The 19,312-nt window shown below is 46.2% G+C and overlaps 1 protein-coding gene across 1 annotated transcript; it reads left to right on the top strand.

Moving 5' to 3' along the window:
- Positions 1–16,319: 16,319 nt before the first annotated feature.
- Positions 16,320–17,851, top strand: LOC134602607 (poly(rC)-binding protein 2-like). Its single transcript, XM_063447640.1, has one exon. The coding sequence runs from the start codon at positions 16,643–16,645 to the stop codon at positions 17,702–17,704; it is 1,062 nt and encodes a 353-aa protein (XP_063303710.1). The 5' UTR covers positions 16,320–16,642; the 3' UTR covers positions 17,705–17,851.
- Positions 17,852–19,312: the final 1,461 nt, after the last annotated feature.

The following is a 19,312-nucleotide window of genomic DNA, read 5'->3' as shown; positions in this document are numbered from 1 at the left end:
ACATTTCTTGCATGACTGTCACAACAACATGACCTTGCACAGCAATATGTAAATCTGTAGCACAAATGGTTCTGGAAAAGCAGATGTTTTATGGGACCTATGACTATTTGGTTGCAAAGGATATAGAGCACTATAGGACTCTAAAAGAAAATAAAAACAAACAAAAAGGGGGAGTGCATGGGCACTTTTCGTTTAATTTACTGGGACCTCTGGTCACGAGGCACTTGTCTCCGCCGGTGGCTGCCTTCTCTGGTCCCTGGCGGAATCATCGGGGATGGTCCTGGCGGGGTGGAGGATATCGGTTCGGACTCAGATGATCCAGACGATGGAGAAACACGGCGCACGATTTCATCAATAATGGAAACTCTCATGTGCACCACACGGTCCATTTCGGTCGACAAGCTTAGACTCATGATGGCCCGGGTCTGCCTCCTTATGGCCCGAACCATATCCTCCATCAGCTCCTCCATTCGCCACATGGATCCTCCTGGGCCAGGTGATGACTCTGACTGGAGAGGTGGCAGTGGCTGGACAGGTGGCGGTGTGATTGGTGGCTCTTGTGCAGTCACACTGTGGGCAGTCTCAAAGACAGACCCTGGGCCCATTTCCTCCTCCAGGGAGCAGGCAATAGATTCTGAGGACAGCGCCGCCTCAATCACACTGTCCTCATGTGACGGGAGGACAGGTAACTGAAGCGAGCTGCCCTCTTTGCCTCTCCCAACAGACTGCATTGGACCTGAAATAGACAACATAAGCAATGTTATTAATATGCAAACAAATTGATTTGTGGACATGTTGTAGACATTACTACATGTGGCTGTGTCACTACTATCTTTTTAATAATCTATAGTGTATTTTTTTTAATGTAAAAAGAATAGTGTTACTCTAGGAAATATTGAAACTTCTATCTAATGCTAATCATTGCTAATTGTGCTACCAGTTAAAGGACCAATATAGCGTTAGGAATACAAATTTGTATTCCTAACGCTATAGAGCCCTAGTCACCGTTTATAAATTAACTATTTATTTTCTTACCTAATCCAGCGCCGGGGTCCCTCGGCACTGGTGACCTCTCCATCGACATCAGCTTTCGAGTGGAGCTGAAAGCGCATGTGCCGCCAGAAAAGTGCGATCACTTTTTAAAAAAATTTTTACTACATGTAAATCGCGGAAGCGGCCTCTAGTAGCTGGATTAAGCCTGCAGTGTAAACATAGCAGTTTCTCTGAAACATGTTTTCAGCTGCAGGGTTAAGACTAGGGGGACCTGCACCCAGACCACTTCATTGAGCTGAAATGGTCTGGGTGCCTACAGTGGTCATTTTAGGAGATAAAAACTGTATCTGGTGTATAATATCTATGTATGCACTTGTATGATATTTCAGAGGTTTTGCTAGGATGTTTTTAAACTAGATGGGGGGGGGGCAAAAGGGTGATAAAACATCAATCCAATTGTCCCCCAAAACAAGGACAGAAGGTGCCTGTAGCAAGTGTGTTAAAAAATGATAAGCTTAGAGTCATGTCTACAAATGCTCGCAGTTTAGGGATAAGATCCATGAACTTGTGGCAATAATGGCAACTGATAGTGTAGATTTAGTCGCTGTTACTGAGACATGGTATAATGAGAAAAATGACTGGGACATAGCAATACCAGGGTACTCTTTATATAGAAAAGACAGGGAAGGCAAGAAAGGGGGAGGGGTGGCCCTGTATGTAAAGGATAGCATAAAATCTAGCCTAATAAAGGTTAGTGAGGCGAACATAGAGTCCGTTTGGGTTACGTTAGAATTTGGTAATCACACAGTAACTCGTGTAGGTGTGATTTATAGGCCCCCAGGACAAATTGAAGAGTTAGATAATCTACTAGTTGAAGAAATAGCTAAAATGACAATGAAGGGGGAAGTTATCATCATGGGTGACTTTAATCTTCCTGATGTGAATTGGAAAACAAAAATAGCTACTTGTGCCAGGAGCACACATATTCTAAACTCCCTACTGGGATTGTCTCTAAAACAAGTCGTTGAGGAGCCAACTCGTAAAGAGGCCATACTAGATTTAGTGTTAACAAATGGAGATTTGGTATCAGATATTACTGTAGGTGAAAGTTTAGGATCCAGTGATCATCAGTCAGTGTGGTTTAATATAAGAACAGTGACTGAGTCACACCACACAAAAACAAAAGTTTTAGACTTTAGAAAAACAGACTTTTCTAAAATTAGAATATGTGTAAAGGAGTCATTATCAGACTGGAGCAATTTATATGGAGTCCAAAAGAAATGGCATTATTTAAAAGTTGCACTACTGAAGGCAACAGAAAATTGCATTAGGCTTGTCAGTAAAAGCAAAAAATTCAAGAAACCACTGTGGTACTCCGCAGATGTGGCCAAAATAGTAAAAAACAAAAAGTTAGCATTTAGTAATTATAAAAAAACCCAGAGTGAGGAAGACAGAATGACCTATAAGATTAGGCAGAAAGAGGCTAAGCAAGTTATAAGAGCTTCCAAATCCCACACAGAAGAGAAAATAGCACAGTCAGTAAAAAAGGGGGACAAAACTTTTTTTAGATACATAAATGAGAAAAGAAAAGTAAAACAAGGATTAGTTAGATTAAAAACAAAAGAAGGAAGGTATGTAGATGAGGATAAAGGTCTAGCTGACTGCCTCAATGAATATTTTTGTTCGGTATTTCCAGATGAAAATGAAGGAAAGGGACCTCAGTTAAGAAAAAGGATAAATGAGTCATTTATTACACGTGAGTTTACAGAGGAAGAGGTTCTATTTCAACTGTCAAAAGTAAAGACAAATAAGTCAATGGGACCTGATGAAATACACCCAAAGCTATTAAAAGAGCTTAGTGGTGTACTAGCAAAACCATTAACAGATTTATTTAACCAATCATTGATAACAGGAGTAGTCCCAGAAGATTGGAAGTTAGCGAATGTTGTGCCCATTCACAAGAAAGGTAATAGGGAGGAGTCGGGCAACTATAGGCCAGTAAGCCTTACTTCAATAGTGGGGAAAGTGATGGAAACCATGTTAAAGGATAGGATTGTTGAACATCTAAAAACACATGGATTTCAAGACCAGAGACAACATGGGTTTACTTCAGGGAGATCATGCCAAACTAATCTTATTGATTTTTTTGATTGGGTAACTAAAATTATAGATCAGGGTGGTGCAGTAGACATTGCTTACCTAGATTTCAGTAAGGCTTTTGACACTGTTGCACATAGAAGGCTTATCAATAAACTACAATCTTTGAGTTTGGATTCCAATATTGTTGAATGGGTAAGGCAGTGGCTGAGTGACAGGCAACAGAGGGTTGTAGTCAATGGAGTATATTCGAAGCTTGGGCTTGTCACCAGTGGGGTACCTCAGGGATCTGTACTTGGACCCATTCTCTTTAATATTTTTATTAGTGATATTGCAGAAGGTCTTGATGGTAAGGTGTGTCTTTTTGCGGATGATACTAAGATATGTAACAGGGTTGATGTTCCAGGAGGGATAAGCCAAATGGAAAATGATTTAGGTAAACTAGAAAAATGGTCAGAGTTGTGGCAACTGACATTTAATGTGGATAAGTGCAAGATAATGCTTCTTGGACGTAAAAACCCAAGGGTAGAGTACAAAATATTTGATAGAGTCCTAACCTCAACATCTGAGGAAAGGGATTTAGGGGTGATTATTTCTGATGACTTAAAGGTAGGCAGACAATGTAATTGTCAGGGTACCTGAGGTCTCTACCTCTGAGAGAGGTAGAGACTTAGAAGTTTATCCGTCCAGAAGGGCTGTTTCCTCCATCCCTCGCGGTCCTTCCGGTCATTTACACGCCGGCCGCGAGGGATCCACTTCCTTTTGTAACACGACACCCAGCAGTCGACGTCATGACGCCAACCCGGACCGACCTGTTACTCAATTGTCTGGAGACTAATCAGGACTCGTCGGAGGCGTGTCTACTCTCCTGAGCCAGGGTATTTAACAGTGCTTCTTCCATTTGCTCATTGCCCTGTCGTGGTTCTAGCCTGTCTAGTCACCCAGCGCTCTTGTATTCCAGTTATCCTTTTGGTTCTGACCCGGCTTGTTTGTATTACTCTGCTTATCTCTATTACCCTTTGACTCGGCTTGTTCCTCGCTTACCTGTCTTCTCGTTCCCTCGACCTCGGCTTGTCTTTGACCATTCTCTATATCTCCGTACGTTAGTCCGGCCATTCTAAGGTCCGGTATACGTACCTTTCTACTGTCTGAACTCTGCGTGTTGGATCCCTGTCCCGATCCTGACAGTAATAGAGCAGCAGGAAATGCTAGCAGAATGCTTGGTTGTATAGGGAGAGGTATTAGCAGTAGAAAGAGGGAAGTGCTCATGCCATTGTACAGAACACTGGTGAGACCTCACTTGGAGTACTGTACACAGTACTGGAGACCCTATCTTCAGAAGGATATTGATACCTTAGAGAGAGTTCAAAGAAGGGCTACTAAACTGGTTCATGGATTGCAGGATAAAACTTACCAGGGGGGGGCGTGGCTTGACCGGGAACCAAGCTGGACGTGCAAGCCTAGAGCTCCGCGCTTAGCCCCCTGTACCAACAGCTCACAACGGCGATAAACCGACCAAAACAAAAAAAAAAACCTTACCTCCCTTCTCCTGACCCGCCATGGATAGGCGCCAGCCGAGAAAATCGGGCAAAAAAAACATGGATAACACCGCCACGGTACCCGATCTGTTTGCGGCCTCCCGCACACCGCGCCAAGACTCCCAAAATGGCGGCGGATCCAGCCCACGAGCCCAGGCCTCACCGACGACCCTGAGCACACCTCAGCCTCACAGCCTGGCATCTTCCGATATGGCCCACATACTGACCGAACTGGCGGCGGTCAAGAGCTACCTAGCCCGAGAGATAGATAGGTCATCGAAGGAGGTGATGTCTGAAATCCACAAGCTGGGTGAGAGAACAGCAGACCTCGAGCACCGCGTGGAAACAACCACGGTGGCTCACAACACGATGTCCGCCCATGTCAACACGCTCACAGCCCGGCTGGAAGCATCTGAGGCAGCTCTAGAGGACCTAGCGAACAGGTCGCGCCGCAACAACATCCGCGTGCACGGCCTACCGGAGCAACAAGATGAAGGCCCAATTTCGGCCTTGCTTCTCACGATCCTACGCCCCCTCTTGCCGGAGATACCAGATGAGCACTGGCACATTGACAGAGCCCACAGGGCCTTGCGGGCCCGAAGAGACGACAACACAAGGCCCAGAGACATAATAGTCCGGTTCCTCCACTTCCAGACAAAGGAAGCAGTGCTGAGGAAGGCCAGGGACAACCCCATAACACACCAGGGCAAAGAAATCTCCCTTTTTCAGGACTTGGCCCCCATCACCCTCCAACGCAGAAGAGAGTGGAGACCGATTACGGAACTGCTCAGGGCCAACACGATCAGGTATGCCTGGGGACATCCGTTTAAATTAATGGTCTTTAAGCAAGGCAGACCTCACATCCTCATGCCAGGCACTGACCCTACGCCCTTCCTCCGAGAATTGGGTATCACATTGCCAGAGGGCTTCTCGGTGCCAGACACCACCCTCCCAGCCTTGCAACCCTTACCACGCGACTGGTACACCGCCGGAGAATAAACGGGCGGCAGACCGACACCTATCAGACTTACCCAACCTCCCAGGAACGAGCACACCTGACCCCCTCTTGATAAACGGCATAGCGTCGCTACCACCCTTCCCTATCCACCAGAAGCAGATCAACAGGTCACTATACATCGAGAGAGTCGCCCTACTCGCTGATTGGACAGAACCCACGCTACCCAAGACCCCGTTTTTGCGATGGACCCCACCGCATCAACCTCACGCTGCAGCACACGGACCTCTCTTTTCCTTGGCGGCCGCTGACACACACTACTCCGGCTTCCTAGACCCTGTCTACCCACACGACACCTGTCGCGGCGACAGCTCCAATTATATTGTACTGTGTACTGTGAGACTATCCATGGACTATTGCCGCCATATTGACACCAAAAAGAGACTCTGGTACCGGCTGTCAAAATCCCGACATCGCATGGAAGTGTAATGTATACCAATAACACCGGTGGGAGGTATTGAGTTAACTAGCCAGGTTACACACACCACTGTAAGCGTAACACATCATACTAGACATCACCCCACCGCACAAACATACTATACTTGGGTGGGGACCGGTGGCGGGGGCCACTTGGGGGGGTGGCGGGGCGGGATGGTGGGTGGTGGGCGGGCGGGGGGGACGTGGGGGGCTAGGGCAGGTTGCAGAGCACACGACTCTCGGGACACAAAGTCTACCCAAGGAAAGCAGTGTAACGTACGGGGAAGAGAGTGTGAAGTAGACATATTCCTGCTCTGTCATAATATGATGTGTAATGTTTTATCATGTAATGTTTTATGCAGCTGCCACGGGCCGGTTCTCGTCCTCCCCCCCCCCCTCCCCCTCCCTTCCTCCCCTCCGTCCCCTCCCCCCCCCCAGGCTTATGTCCACTAAACGGTCCAACCACGTATTCAGGCGTTGGGGCCCTCTTCCTTCCATCCCTTAATTTCTATCTAAAAATGAAAAAACTAATTTAAAAAAACAAAAACAAAAAAAAAAACATAAAATAACAAAATAAGAGCGAAATGCAACATGAGAAATCCCCGGCGCTATTGTGCTCATTGCTGGGAGAGCCGTCACGACTCATACGAGACGACACCATGGGACTCACCCATAAAGGCTTTCACCTCCTCCCCTCCCCATACACCCCCCCCCGAACTCACAAGAGCTCCCAGTCCCGCCTCCGCATTGCAACCATTTAGCACCTGAGAACCAGGGACGGTGGAGCCAAACAATCCGCTAGGTTTATCAAAAAGCTCATGACACACTTAAGATATAATAGGCAAACGTTTTATGGTATTAGGGGGCCACACCGGCTATCAGGTTCATGACCCATCACTCCCTGACTGGAATAGCCGTCACGGAGACGAGGGTTCATGCACCCCCCCACCGTCTGGCAAGGTATAAGACCAGACAAGTACGGCTTTACCGTACCTTCTCCTTCCTCTCCCCTCCATACCCCCTACTTTTCTTCATCCACCTAATCACCCCCCCCGCCCATTGTCCACACCGGTCTTGGACGAAACTAGAGGCGCAACTGACACACTCACATCCCCAGTCCCAACACAGCTCTCAATGGAACAGAGGTGGGAGTGCAACCCACCACCCTCTACACACATACGCCATTCGACCCACAAGGAGACACCAATACCACCCGAACATCCATCGGGTCCAAGAGCACACACCGAACCCTCATGACCATGGCTCTTAAAATATCCTCGCTTAATGTCAAAGGCCTTAACGCCCCCCGCAAACGAAGAACATTGTATAGGGAACTCCGCAGGCTGAATCCAGACATTGTATTCCTCCAGGAGACACACCTACCTCGGTCCGCCCAGGTCTCCCTCCGTGACTCCTCATACCGCTTGACGGCCGAGGCTCGCTCCTTTCGCAAACATAACGGAGTAGCGATTCTCACACACAAACGATGCCCGATACACATAACAAAAGTGACACCAGACCCAGACGGGAGATACGTCTTAGCAACCGGACGGATCCACTCGCAACCCATCCACCTAATCAATGTATACGCCCCCAATACACACACACCTCAATTCTGGAACCATATGTCAGATATGGTCCTCGCCCTCCCCACCGGGATAACCCTCCTGGGGGGAGACTTAAATGCAGCACCCGCTCCAGCCATCGATAGAAGTTCGCGCCCAGGACTACTTAGATCCCACGGCATGGGCACTCAGGACAAACAACTACACCATTTTATTCGTAAAACAGGCCTCATAGATGCATGGAGGGCCCAAAACCCCTCAGATAAGGACTACACATATTACTCACCGCCCCACGACACATACTCGCGCATAGACATGTTCTTGACCAACCATACAGGCTACACGAAAACGCAAAAAACAGACATAGGTTCCATCGCATGGTCCGACCACGCCGACATCGCAATCTACCTTACCGGCCTCCAATGCCCTACCCCGTGGACATGGAGATTGAACACATCCCTCCTTAAGGACCCTTTGGTAGTGGAGGACATACAGAAACAACTGACCTCATACTTTACAGAAAACATATCTCCAGACATCCCAATGACCACAGTGTGGGCAGCCCACAAGGCAGTAATTCGAGGCTCCCTCATCAAAATAGCTACCCATAAAAAAAAAACAAAAAACCCAGAAACTCACTCAACTGCTAGACACCCTCCGCACGGCGGAGCAACGTCACAAAACCGACCCAACTCCCCAAACACTTCACATTCTCCAGAACACCCGCATTACGATTAGGCAACTGCTCATAGACGACACAGCCAGAGCACTCACCTGGACAAGAAGAACGTATTATGACAAGTCCAATAAAATGGACACCCTTCTGGCCCGCACACTACGCCTCAGAACACATCACCCACATGTCACCAAGATAAGAGCCCCTGACGGTACCATGAAAACTTCCCCGGCCGAAATAGCCAGAACTTTCACAACCTTCTACACAGCACTATACAACCACTCCCCACAAGACGACGCAACAAACGCAATAGAGAACCAGAAAATAGCCGACTTCCTCACCAGCTTAAACTTACCAAAACTGCACAATGCAGCCATAACGGAACTAGCAGCACCGATCACGAAAGAGGAAATAGACTCAGCCATCTCCTCTCTTAAAAGCAACAAAGCCCCCGGCCCTGACGGTTTTGAGGGCAGCTATTATAAGACCTTCAGGGAAACCCTCGTCCCACATCTAGAATCCTTGTTCAGGGACCTAATGACGGGAACTCCGCCAGATAGAGACATGACTAGGGCAAACATTATCCTCCTGCCGAAACCGGGCAAGGACCACACACAGCCAGAAGCATACCGACCTATCTCACTCATAAACCACGATAGCAAAATTTTCGCCAAGATCTTAGCGGGTCGATTGAACCCATACTTGACAAGTCTAATCCACGCAGACCAAGTGGGGTTCATACCCGGACGCCAGTTGTTCGAGAACACGAGACGCAACATCGACTTGATAGGGATGCTAGCCGACACAAAAACACCATCCTTAGCGCTTTCTCTCGACGCAGAGAAAGCCTTCGACCGTGTGAAATGGCCCTACATGTTTACCCTATTGGAACACCTAGGCATGCCCCATACATACATAACAGCCATTCGCGCATTATACACCTCCGTTTCAGCGCAAATAAAGATTACGGGGACGGCCTGCCCGTCCTTCACAATTACCAACGGCACCCGACAGGGATGCCCCCTGTCCCCTCTACTCTTTGTACTGACACTCGAACCGCTTCTCCAAGCCGTTCGGGAACATCCACAAATCAAAGGGGTCACGGTTGACAACCAGGAGTACCTGGTTTCGGGGTATGCAGATGATATCCTGCTGACCATCACTGAACCCACCCACACGCTACAGGCCCTGCTACCACTCCTGGTTGAATATGGGACGATCTCGGGATACAAAGTCAACGTAGACAAATCTAGCGCACTCCCAATTAATCTCACGCAGACGGACATACTCGGAATCACATCAGACTACCACATACGTGTTACGCCAACATACCTTACCTATTTGGGCATAAAATTACCAGCAGACACCACCGCACTCCATAGCCTGAATTATACTCCCATGATAGAAAAACTCATCTCGGACATGGAGACCTGGGCGGACAAACCCATATCCTGGATAGGGAGAATACATTCAATTAAGATGAATGTTCTACCCCGAATTTTATTCCTTTTTCAAGCTCTTCCCATCCCCATCGCGAAACATAACCTCATCCCCTTACAACGAGCAATAGATAGATTCATATGGCAAAACAAGAGACACAGGGTAGCCCGTAAATCACTGTATCGCCCCAGAATGCAAGGAGGTCTGGGGTTGCCCCACCTACACTTTTATTACATAGCCGCACAAATGGCACAAATAGCCCTATGGCACACCCCCCCAGAGACTAGACGTTGGGTAGATCTCGAATCAGCACTAATGAAATCGGATCTCCCACAATTCTATATCTGGACACCAAGGGAGCACAGAGCACTCCCGAGAACGGCGTGCCCAGCTATTACTAACTCGATCCAGTTATGGGACACCTACGCCATCAAACACGGACTCACCACCACATCCTCCCCCCTCACCCCATTATACCGTAATAAGGCATTCACACCAGGCATGAGACCCTGGGACTTTAAAGGCCTAGAGCATGCCGGACTCCAGAGGGTCTTCCAACTTTATGATGGAGACACGATAATCACCTTCCCCGACCTACAAGCCAAAGCAACCCTAAAGCCAGCCGACTTCTTTAGATACCTACAACTTAAGCATTACGCGGCCCAAGCGACAGTGAAAGCAGCCGCCAAAGCCAACCCAACCTTCTTTGAGCGCATCTGCCTCACAGAACGTTATCAGAGAGGCCTAATCACCCAATTGTACTCCCACCTCTGTTCCACCACACGGGAATGGGGGACCTTACATTACACGGAGAAATGGGAAACAGACTTGGGGGAAACCCTAGAGGGTATAGACTGGCAGGATATTTGGGAAGCCAATTCCAAAACCTCCATCTGTGTAACGATGCAAGAACAGGCATATAAGACGATGATGAGGTGGTACATTACTCCGGTCCAACTTTATCATATGAAAAGAACACCCACAGATCTCTGTTGGCATAACTGCGGAGAAAAAGGGACTTATGCACACATGTGGTGGTTCTGTCCCACAATCAAAATATTCTGGAAAAATATCCAGCAGCTTATATCAGGGATCCTACACAGACCGATAGGCCTAAACCCTTGGACCTTCCTCCTGGCCAGACCCCTAGACGACTTACCCAGATCAGAACAACAACTACTCAACAAGATTGCCTTAGCTGCCAGAAAGGCTCTAGCCCAAACTTGGCTGCAGCCTACTCCCCCCCCATTATCCACAGTGCTCAACAAAATCAAAGAGTGCCATCTCATGGACAAACTAACGGCCCAATTGAGGGGCACTATGACAACATTCACGAAGATATGGGAACCATGGGATAACTATACTGACGACTGAATGGCCACAGGTAACGTCCAGGACCACCCCCCCCCCCTCTCTACACCCAGTTTTCCGCTACCCCCTTTCCTTGATTGTAGGCCGAGCTTACCGGTAACCCGGCCTATAGGTTCGACACACTAAAACCAAGGCAACTAAACGACAACTTTGTCATTTGATTTAAAGTTACGTATTTTGTTATATATGTTTCTAAGTGTTGATCTTTTTACTGTACTGTAATTGAAAAACGATGACAGACCGATAGCCTATACAATGGATGTAAACGGCTTGTTATGCAATTCTCTAATACTTCACTTGGGCTTCTGCGCAAGCCACGTAACTGCACTATTCATTTATGTCTGTCATTGCAAAATAAAGAATTATAAAAAAAAAAAAAAAAACTTACCAGGGAAGGTTAAAGGATCTTAACATGTATAGCTTGGAGGAAAGACAAGACAGGGGGGATATGATAGAAACATTTAAATACATAAAGGGAATCAACACAGTAAAGGAGGAGACTATATTTAAAAGAAGAAAAACTACCACAACAAGAGGACATAGTCTTAAATTAGAGGGACAAAGGTTTAAAAATAATATCAGGAAGTATTACTTTACTGAGAGGGTAGTGGATGCATGGAATAGCCTTCCAGCTGAAGTGGTAGAGGTTAACACAGTAAAGGAGTTTAAGCATGCGTGGGATAGGCATAAGGCTATCCTAACTATAAGATAAGGTCAGGGACTAATGAAAGTATTTAGAAAACTGGGCAGACTAGATGGGCCGAATGGTTCTTATCTGCCGTCACATTCTATGTTTCTATGTTTCTATGTTTCTGTATATACAAGCACAACATTTATAATTGTAATAAATAATAATGCATTTATAATTGTACTGTGATCTTAGTACTACCTGAGAATTGTCTGATAACTAGTGTTAGAGCTGATTGAGAGTTTGTGTGTGTGTGAAGATAGATTCGGATTATGAACGACTTTAAAGTGTTTTATATGGTAAGGACTCATCATTGTGTGTACTGCATAGGTAATAATGGCATGTCATGTTTAGACGCAGTTTCTACTTACGTGGAGGAGAAATGGGCCCAGGTTGCCTTTCAGAGGGTGTCCCTTGTGGGATACGGAAGTCTGTTAAAGATGGAAAAGTGCACATAAGTTTTTAAGGTATCCAATAATTAAAATAAAAATAATTTTGCGCATCAATATTCCAATAGTAATTTTGTATATGCCATTTTGGGATATTTTAGCAGAAATTTGACATTTTGTGAGTAAATCTTAGACTAATCTGGCTATTGAATTGTCTACTGGAGGTAAAGGGAGCCTTGGGAGTGAAGTGAAAAAGCAACTCTATCAGTTATTTAAGCAAATTCTGCATAGATTGGATGGATTAGCAAGAATGGCATTGTTTAACGAGTTAATCCAACCATCATGACAACTTCAGTGATTTGAAGTGGTCATGGTGTCTGGAGTATGCATGTACAAAGTCTCGCTGGGAAGCGCTGCACATACAGAGATTAAGCCCTTTACTCCCGAAGGTGTAACTCTACCTCCGGCAACGTTAACTGGTGTGCCATTCATTGGCTGAGAACTGTCTGCTGAATCTAAAGCGCTCAGCCAGTGAATGAATAGCCAGCAGGATTTGCATCCAGCTTCTGCTGCTGTGCAAAAGCCAGATCTCAAATCCTGCTTCACAGCAGAACAGGTGCCCATAAAGAGGGCCAGGGTACTCTTGGCACGAGTTACACTTTATAATAATTAATGCTTTATGTATGAGTTTGCCCTATTTTTTCCCCTTCATTTTATAAAAAGTGCAGATTTTATTAGAAATTGTCACTTTATATAAATTAACTTGGTAACACTCAAGCGGACAACTGGTCAATTTACTTCCGGATTTGGTTAGCTCAGCTGATCTAAACTCAATAGGCAGTCAATTGCCCAGAGCACCAGCTGAATTTGAAAGTCTGTGATTGGACAGCCACAGAAAGTCGGGGGGGGGGGGGGGGGGGAGATATAAGGGGAGTGCTTGCAAAGACTGCAGACAAGAGAACTGACGGTTCTGCAAGCTGTTGGACATAGCCCCAATGAAAAATGCATAATTAAATGCATGCATGTTTTCATTGAGGGTACATCTTCTAAACAGTGATTTGTTTTGTTTTATTTGGGCAGTGGAGTGCCCCTTTAATGCTGCTCATCATTATTTGTGTTTGTGTACTCACCAGAACTTGGTTGAGATGTGCTTGGAGCTGATCCCACACCAGATGAGGTTGATGGACCTTGAAAAAAAAAAAAGGAAAGCAAAAAGTAAGTTCACACTTGTAATAGTGCAGTATAGTGAGCTTCAAAACAACAATGTCGGGGGCGGAGCCTAACTGCCGAAACGAGCGGACGCACGAAACTGAAGCTCCGAGCACAAAGTGTGGAAACCGGGGCCAAAATATCCCTCACCGACCCCTGCTCAGCTGTGGGAACTTACCGAGGTCCATGGGTCGGAAAAATAAAAAAAACGCAACTGACAAGCCTGCTCCGGGGCGGACAATCGGAGATATGTGGAGACAGGCATGCAGCACCAGCGGCTCCAATATGGCGGCTCTCCACGGAGGCTGCTCAGACTTCTCAGACGACTGCTCGGGGGACGACTACCCCACAGCCTCAATCCCAATGCAGAAGGTGAAAACTAATAACACAGGAGCAGATTCTGACCCGGTCACAACTGGGATCTTAAAATCGTTACTGGCAGATCTGCAGAAGAATATTCTGGCGGATGTCACGGCTCTCCGTGGTGAATTACAGGGCCTGACAGGCCGCATAATCTCCTTGGAAGATGCCTCCACAAACCACCAAAGGGACATTTCCTCATTGCACAAAGCAGTACAGGACTTGCAACACCAGAACGCAATACACGAACTCCGCTTTGCAGCCCAAGAAGATGCTAGACGAAGAAACAACCTCAAAATCAGAGGGATCCCTGAAGAGGTGCCAGAAACTGAACTACCACAGGTACTCAGGCGCATACTTACAACCATTCTACCACCCGGACAGGCTAAAACCATCGTCCCCACAGACCTCTTCCGCGTCCCCAAACCCGCCAGAGCCCCAGCTACAGCCACAAGAGATACAATAATCACCTTCCAGACCGGGAAGGACAAAATGGCGGTCCTCTCAGCTCTCTGGGATAAAACCCCCCTCCGGCTGGAAAATATGGCACTCACCTTTTTTGCCGACATATCCAGCGGAACCCTAGCATGGCGCAGGACACTCCGACCTCTTACCTCCCTTCTCCAACGACAACACATAAGCTACAGATGGAGACCTTCCCGAATACTCCTAGTACAACATGGAGCTAACACGCATCAGATACAAGGCCCCCAGGACACAGCAGAGCTCCTACGGTCGCTAGGCCTACCGCAGGACTCACTTGGCCAAGACAGAGTCCTCGAGATAAACTCGCCAACCCGAAATTGGGATCCAGCAAGAACCATCCCATTCGTCCCGCGAGGCTCCACGCCTGACACCTACGCCTCAATCACCACCTAACTAGGACCGATGGACAGCACACACTTGCCATATGGGAACATGATGTGTCTTCCTAGCACTACTACAAACCATTTTATACAAGGGGCTCACTTATTACTGTTCTTGAGTTTTACTTTTATTTTTTGAACTGTCGGTGATGGACAAAAGCATTAGGAACTGAGACACACAGTGGTCCGGTCTGTCCCACACACCCCATGGCTCACCTAGACAGAGTCTGATCAAAATGGCCCATTAGAGGCATCAGCTGACTCGCTAACTCTCCACGACTGTCGCTCCCCATATGTTGCCGGGACAAAAACACCTGATGACCACCCATACCACTCTTAAGGACGCTTTCCAGATCCGCAGCCCAGAGAGATCGGTTGTGCCAGGCAGAGAGACTTGCCGTGCTTCACAGCAGAGATTCCAGCCAAAGTCTTGCCTACATTTTCCTATTGTTTTCTGCCTATATTCTCCTATTGTTTTCTTGTCGTTATTAATCAGCAGATATATGAATGTACCTTTTAGGATATTCAAAGGGCTCCCCACTCGGATAGGCAAGAGAACTGTCTACTCCTCACTTTCACCACCTTCAGTAGAACCTAATTGCTAACACTCAGAATCATAGTATTAACAGTAATTTTCTTTTTGTCCCAATTAGGTAGATATAGCCAGGCGGGCCCCCCACGTGAACCTGCTTAAATCGATGCATGCACCAGTAAATACCTGCCCAGGCTGCCAGCATGCTTACAAGAAAAACTATATTTCATAGTTACGCTACACTCCTATTTGCATGCATGCCCAGTGGTCCCACAGCCCATTGATTTACAGTTATTGTTTAGCTTATTTCTCGCACTATACTGTATAAACTCAGATGTTTAGCTAACTACACTATGACACAGTCTACCTAACCCTGCCAATCTGTAAGGTATACTTAAGTCGTATAGACACCATTTTGAAGCTTAGCCAGTTACCTTATACCTATCCACTAGCTAGCTGTATACAGTTACCCCGCTACTGTTGAGCATAGGATGTCATATCAAATGTATGGGTTATCAAAATGTTGCTACAAAAACAAAATGTGCTGTTCTATCACCCCCCGTTTGCTGTTACACAATGTATGCTCATTCTTCTGCTACCGCTGTTGGGGCAGCGCAGACATGTTTGTATCTATGCATCACAACAAAAATAAAGAATTATAAAAAAAAAAAACAACAATGTCATCATTATAATGTAATGATGAAATTCATTTTACTCACTGAGAGTCTGATTTGTAAGCTTTTAAGACCACGTTGCATGCATTAATGAGGCCAAAACAAAATTGATAATAACAAATCAGATTTAACAGCTTTGAGAGAGAGAGGGAAAAAAGTGGGGGATTAAAGAGAAATCTGTTTGGAGAACATTTCTGTCAAACACGGACACAGTATCCAGGATGTGAAGTGTTTGGCACTCTTTTTGGGGGATCATTCAGCACCCAGAGGGAGAGAAAAATATGGGAGGTCAAGCCAATATGCCAGTTTAAGGCCTTAAGAGAGACAGTGAATTTTTTTTTTTTTTTTTTTATAATTCTTTATTTTTATTGATGCAGTGAGAAAGATACAATCATACAATCGATATCTGTTTACATTGGTTCTCAGAAGTCGTTCTGTTGTTACAATATCACAAGTATTACATTTTTGCCCAGACCAGCAGAGGCAGCAGCAGAAGCCGCAGCTCCTGCCAGCCCCTCCCGCCGTCGCCATTCCTCGCCCGCCCGGCTCTCTCCTTCCCTCCCTCCCCGGGGCCTCTCGCCTCCGGATCGCTCCTTCCTCCCCATTCCTCCCTTGTTTTTCCTCCCCCCTTTCTCCTCCTCCCTTCCCCGTCTCTCTCTCCCCGATCACTCGGTGTTTCCCGCCCTCGCTCCTCACGGCGGTCATCTGTCGTCCTTTGTAACTTGGCAGTCTCGTCTTATCCTGTGACCAAAGATCTGACTACTTTGTACATCTTCTGCGTATTACCTTGACCTGCAAGAACTCTTCTCACCATGGACACTGGTGTTATTGAAGGAGGATTAAATGTTACGTTGACAATCAGGCTGCTCATGCATGGCAAGGAGGTTGGAAGTATAATTGGAAAGAAAGGAGAATCTGTGAAAAAGATGCGTGAGGAGAGTGGGGCCCGGATAAACATCTCAGAAGGTAATTGCCCTGAACGAATTATCACTCTTGCGGGACCTACAAACGCCATCTTCAAAGCATTCTCTATGATCATTGAAAAACTGGAAGAAGATATTAGCAGCTCTATGACAAATAGTACTGCATCCAGCAAACCACCTGTGACGCTGCGTCTTGTGGTTCCTGCTAGTCAGTGTGGCTCCCTAATTGGGAAAGGCGGTTGTAAAATTAAAGAGATTAGAGAGAGCACAGGGGCTCAGGTCCAAGTGGCTGGAGATATGCTTCCCAACTCAACAGAGCGTGCAATCACTATAGCTGGCATTCCTCAGTCCATCATTGAATGTGTCAAGCAGATATGCGTTGTCATGCTGGAGTCTCCTCCAAAAGGAGTTACCATCCCATATCGACCTAAGCCTTCCAGCTCTCCGGTTATTTTTGCAGGTGGTCAGGTTTCACGCCAGCCCGGAGGGCACGCATGTGAGACTGACCTGTGGGAGGGGCGAAGGTCCCACACAGGGGGGGTCTCCCTAGATGCTGTGGATCTCCATGGGGCCTACACCATTCAAGGACAGTATGCCATTCCTCAGCCTGATCTGACCAAGTTGCACCAGCTGGCAATGCAACAGTCTCACTTTCCTATGTCTCACAGTGGCAACACCGGATTCAGTGGAGGCATTGATGCATCGGCTCAAACCACTTCTCACGAACTCACCATTCCAAATGATTTGATCGGTTGTATCATTGGACGTCAAGGAGCTAAAATAAACGAGATTCGTCAGATGTCTGGGGCACAGATTAAAATTGCTAATCCTGTGGAAGGTTCTACTGATCGACAAGTGACTATCACTGGATCTACAGCCAGCATCAGCTTGGCCCAATACCTTATCAATGTCAGGCTTTCCTCAGAAGCTGGTGGCATGGGAAGCAGTTAAACATCTTCCAACATCACTCTCCTGTATAGATCACTGTCAGTCTGCATAGCCCTGCAAACTTTTTTTTTTCTCTTTCCCAGGTTTTAACTAGTTTGCAAACTTTTCAGTTCCCTTGTGCTTTCCCTCATCCACTCAATGTTTTTTTTTTTTTTTCAGTTTTTTTCTTTTTTTAACAAAATGACAATTTTTAAATTGTTTTGGTTTTCCTCCAGCTGTTAAAACCTGCTGATACAGATTTTAGTTTTATAAAAGTTTGTCCTGTTACTTTATTTTTTTGGTCAAAATGTAAAGAGTGGGGTATTAAATGCATTTCAATTTAGTTCTGTAACGTCAGGATTTTTTCAGAAAACAATTAAATAAAGACGGACTGGAAAAAAAAAAAAAAAGTATTACATTTTTAGATTTCCAGAGAATACAGTAATTGCAGCGTTTTCAATATATTGACTATTGTGCATCAGTTTCATATCTTAACGGGTAGGGGAGAACTCGGTGGTTGCGTCGAGGGGTCTAGTCAGTTGAGGGAGGGGGTGGGGTAATGTCAGAGTCTGAGGTCTCCTGGTGTGTTGGGAGTCTGTCTGTTCGGTCTGATTGTGGGATGTTGTTCTAGGTGTTCTTTGGATTTGTGGGGGCGTCTAGTCAATAGACGTTGTCCGTCGTGGGTTCTCGGTCTGTGCTGTTGCGGTCATCGGTGCGCTGTATTTGCTAGCTGGGGGCTGCCGGCTGTGAGGCCTTTGACGTTGGTATTGGGAGTTCTGGTATATGGGTAGGGTGGGGGGCGAGGGAGGCGGGTAGGCGGGGAGGTACAGAGGGGGTTAGAGAGAGAAAAAAAAAAAAAGGGGGGGGTGTTCCCCAGTCGGGGGTCGATGGTGTTTAGTGTTTGTCTCCTGGTGTGGTGCGCCTATTGTCGAGTGAGTGGGGTTTCGCCCTATTATGCAGAGATTGGAAATTCGTAGAATCATGGATCCCATATTTTATGGAATTGTGTTGTCGTATCATGTACCATCGCGGACAGTTCATCCATTTTTATTGCATCTGCAATTTTCCTCTTGATGGTCTCCATGGTCGGTATGTCTGGGCTGCCCCATTTTTCTGCTATTGCCCGTCTGGTTGCTAGGTCTGTAATAGAAGACACGTATGTTAACAAAGATATGTATAGATATAAGCTTGAAAAAACACTCACAAGAGAGATGAAATCAAAGTGGGAAATCGCTACCCTGAAAAAGTACGTAAAGGAAAAAATAACACCTAGGGGTTTACGATTCTCTAAGGATCCTTCCTTTGACCGTGAAGATCAATTTTTCATGGAGGGATGGAATAAATTATTAGATGGGTTTTCATTCAGCCTAATAGGATACATAGTGGCAAGACGGGAAGAAAACCTCATCAAATTGGATGAGGATATAAAGAATTTCAGAAAAGGCCTAAGTGAGACCACTAGCCCAGAAACATTTAATGAGATAATATCTGAAATGAAAAGAAAGATAGACAAAGTAGAGAGAGAGGTGATAGAAACTAAAAAACGTAAATATTTAAGAGATCTGGAAGATTACAAAACAGGAAATGTAAGAAACAATAGGAAATCAGACAATTGGAATAAATCCAATCAAT

This window comes from Pelobates fuscus, chromosome 3 (genome assembly GCF_036172605.1).
Source record: "Pelobates fuscus isolate aPelFus1 chromosome 3, aPelFus1.pri, whole genome shotgun sequence".
Classification (NCBI taxonomy): domain Eukaryota; kingdom Metazoa; phylum Chordata; class Amphibia; order Anura; family Pelobatidae; genus Pelobates; species Pelobates fuscus.
This window is presented reverse-complemented; position numbering and strand designations above follow the sequence as displayed.

Bases quoted from the DNA above. Each gene is read 5' to 3' on its own strand.
- LOC134602607 (XM_063447640.1), top strand. From the start codon at position 16,643: ATGGACACTGGTGTTATTGAAGGAGGATTAAATGTTACGTTGACAATC.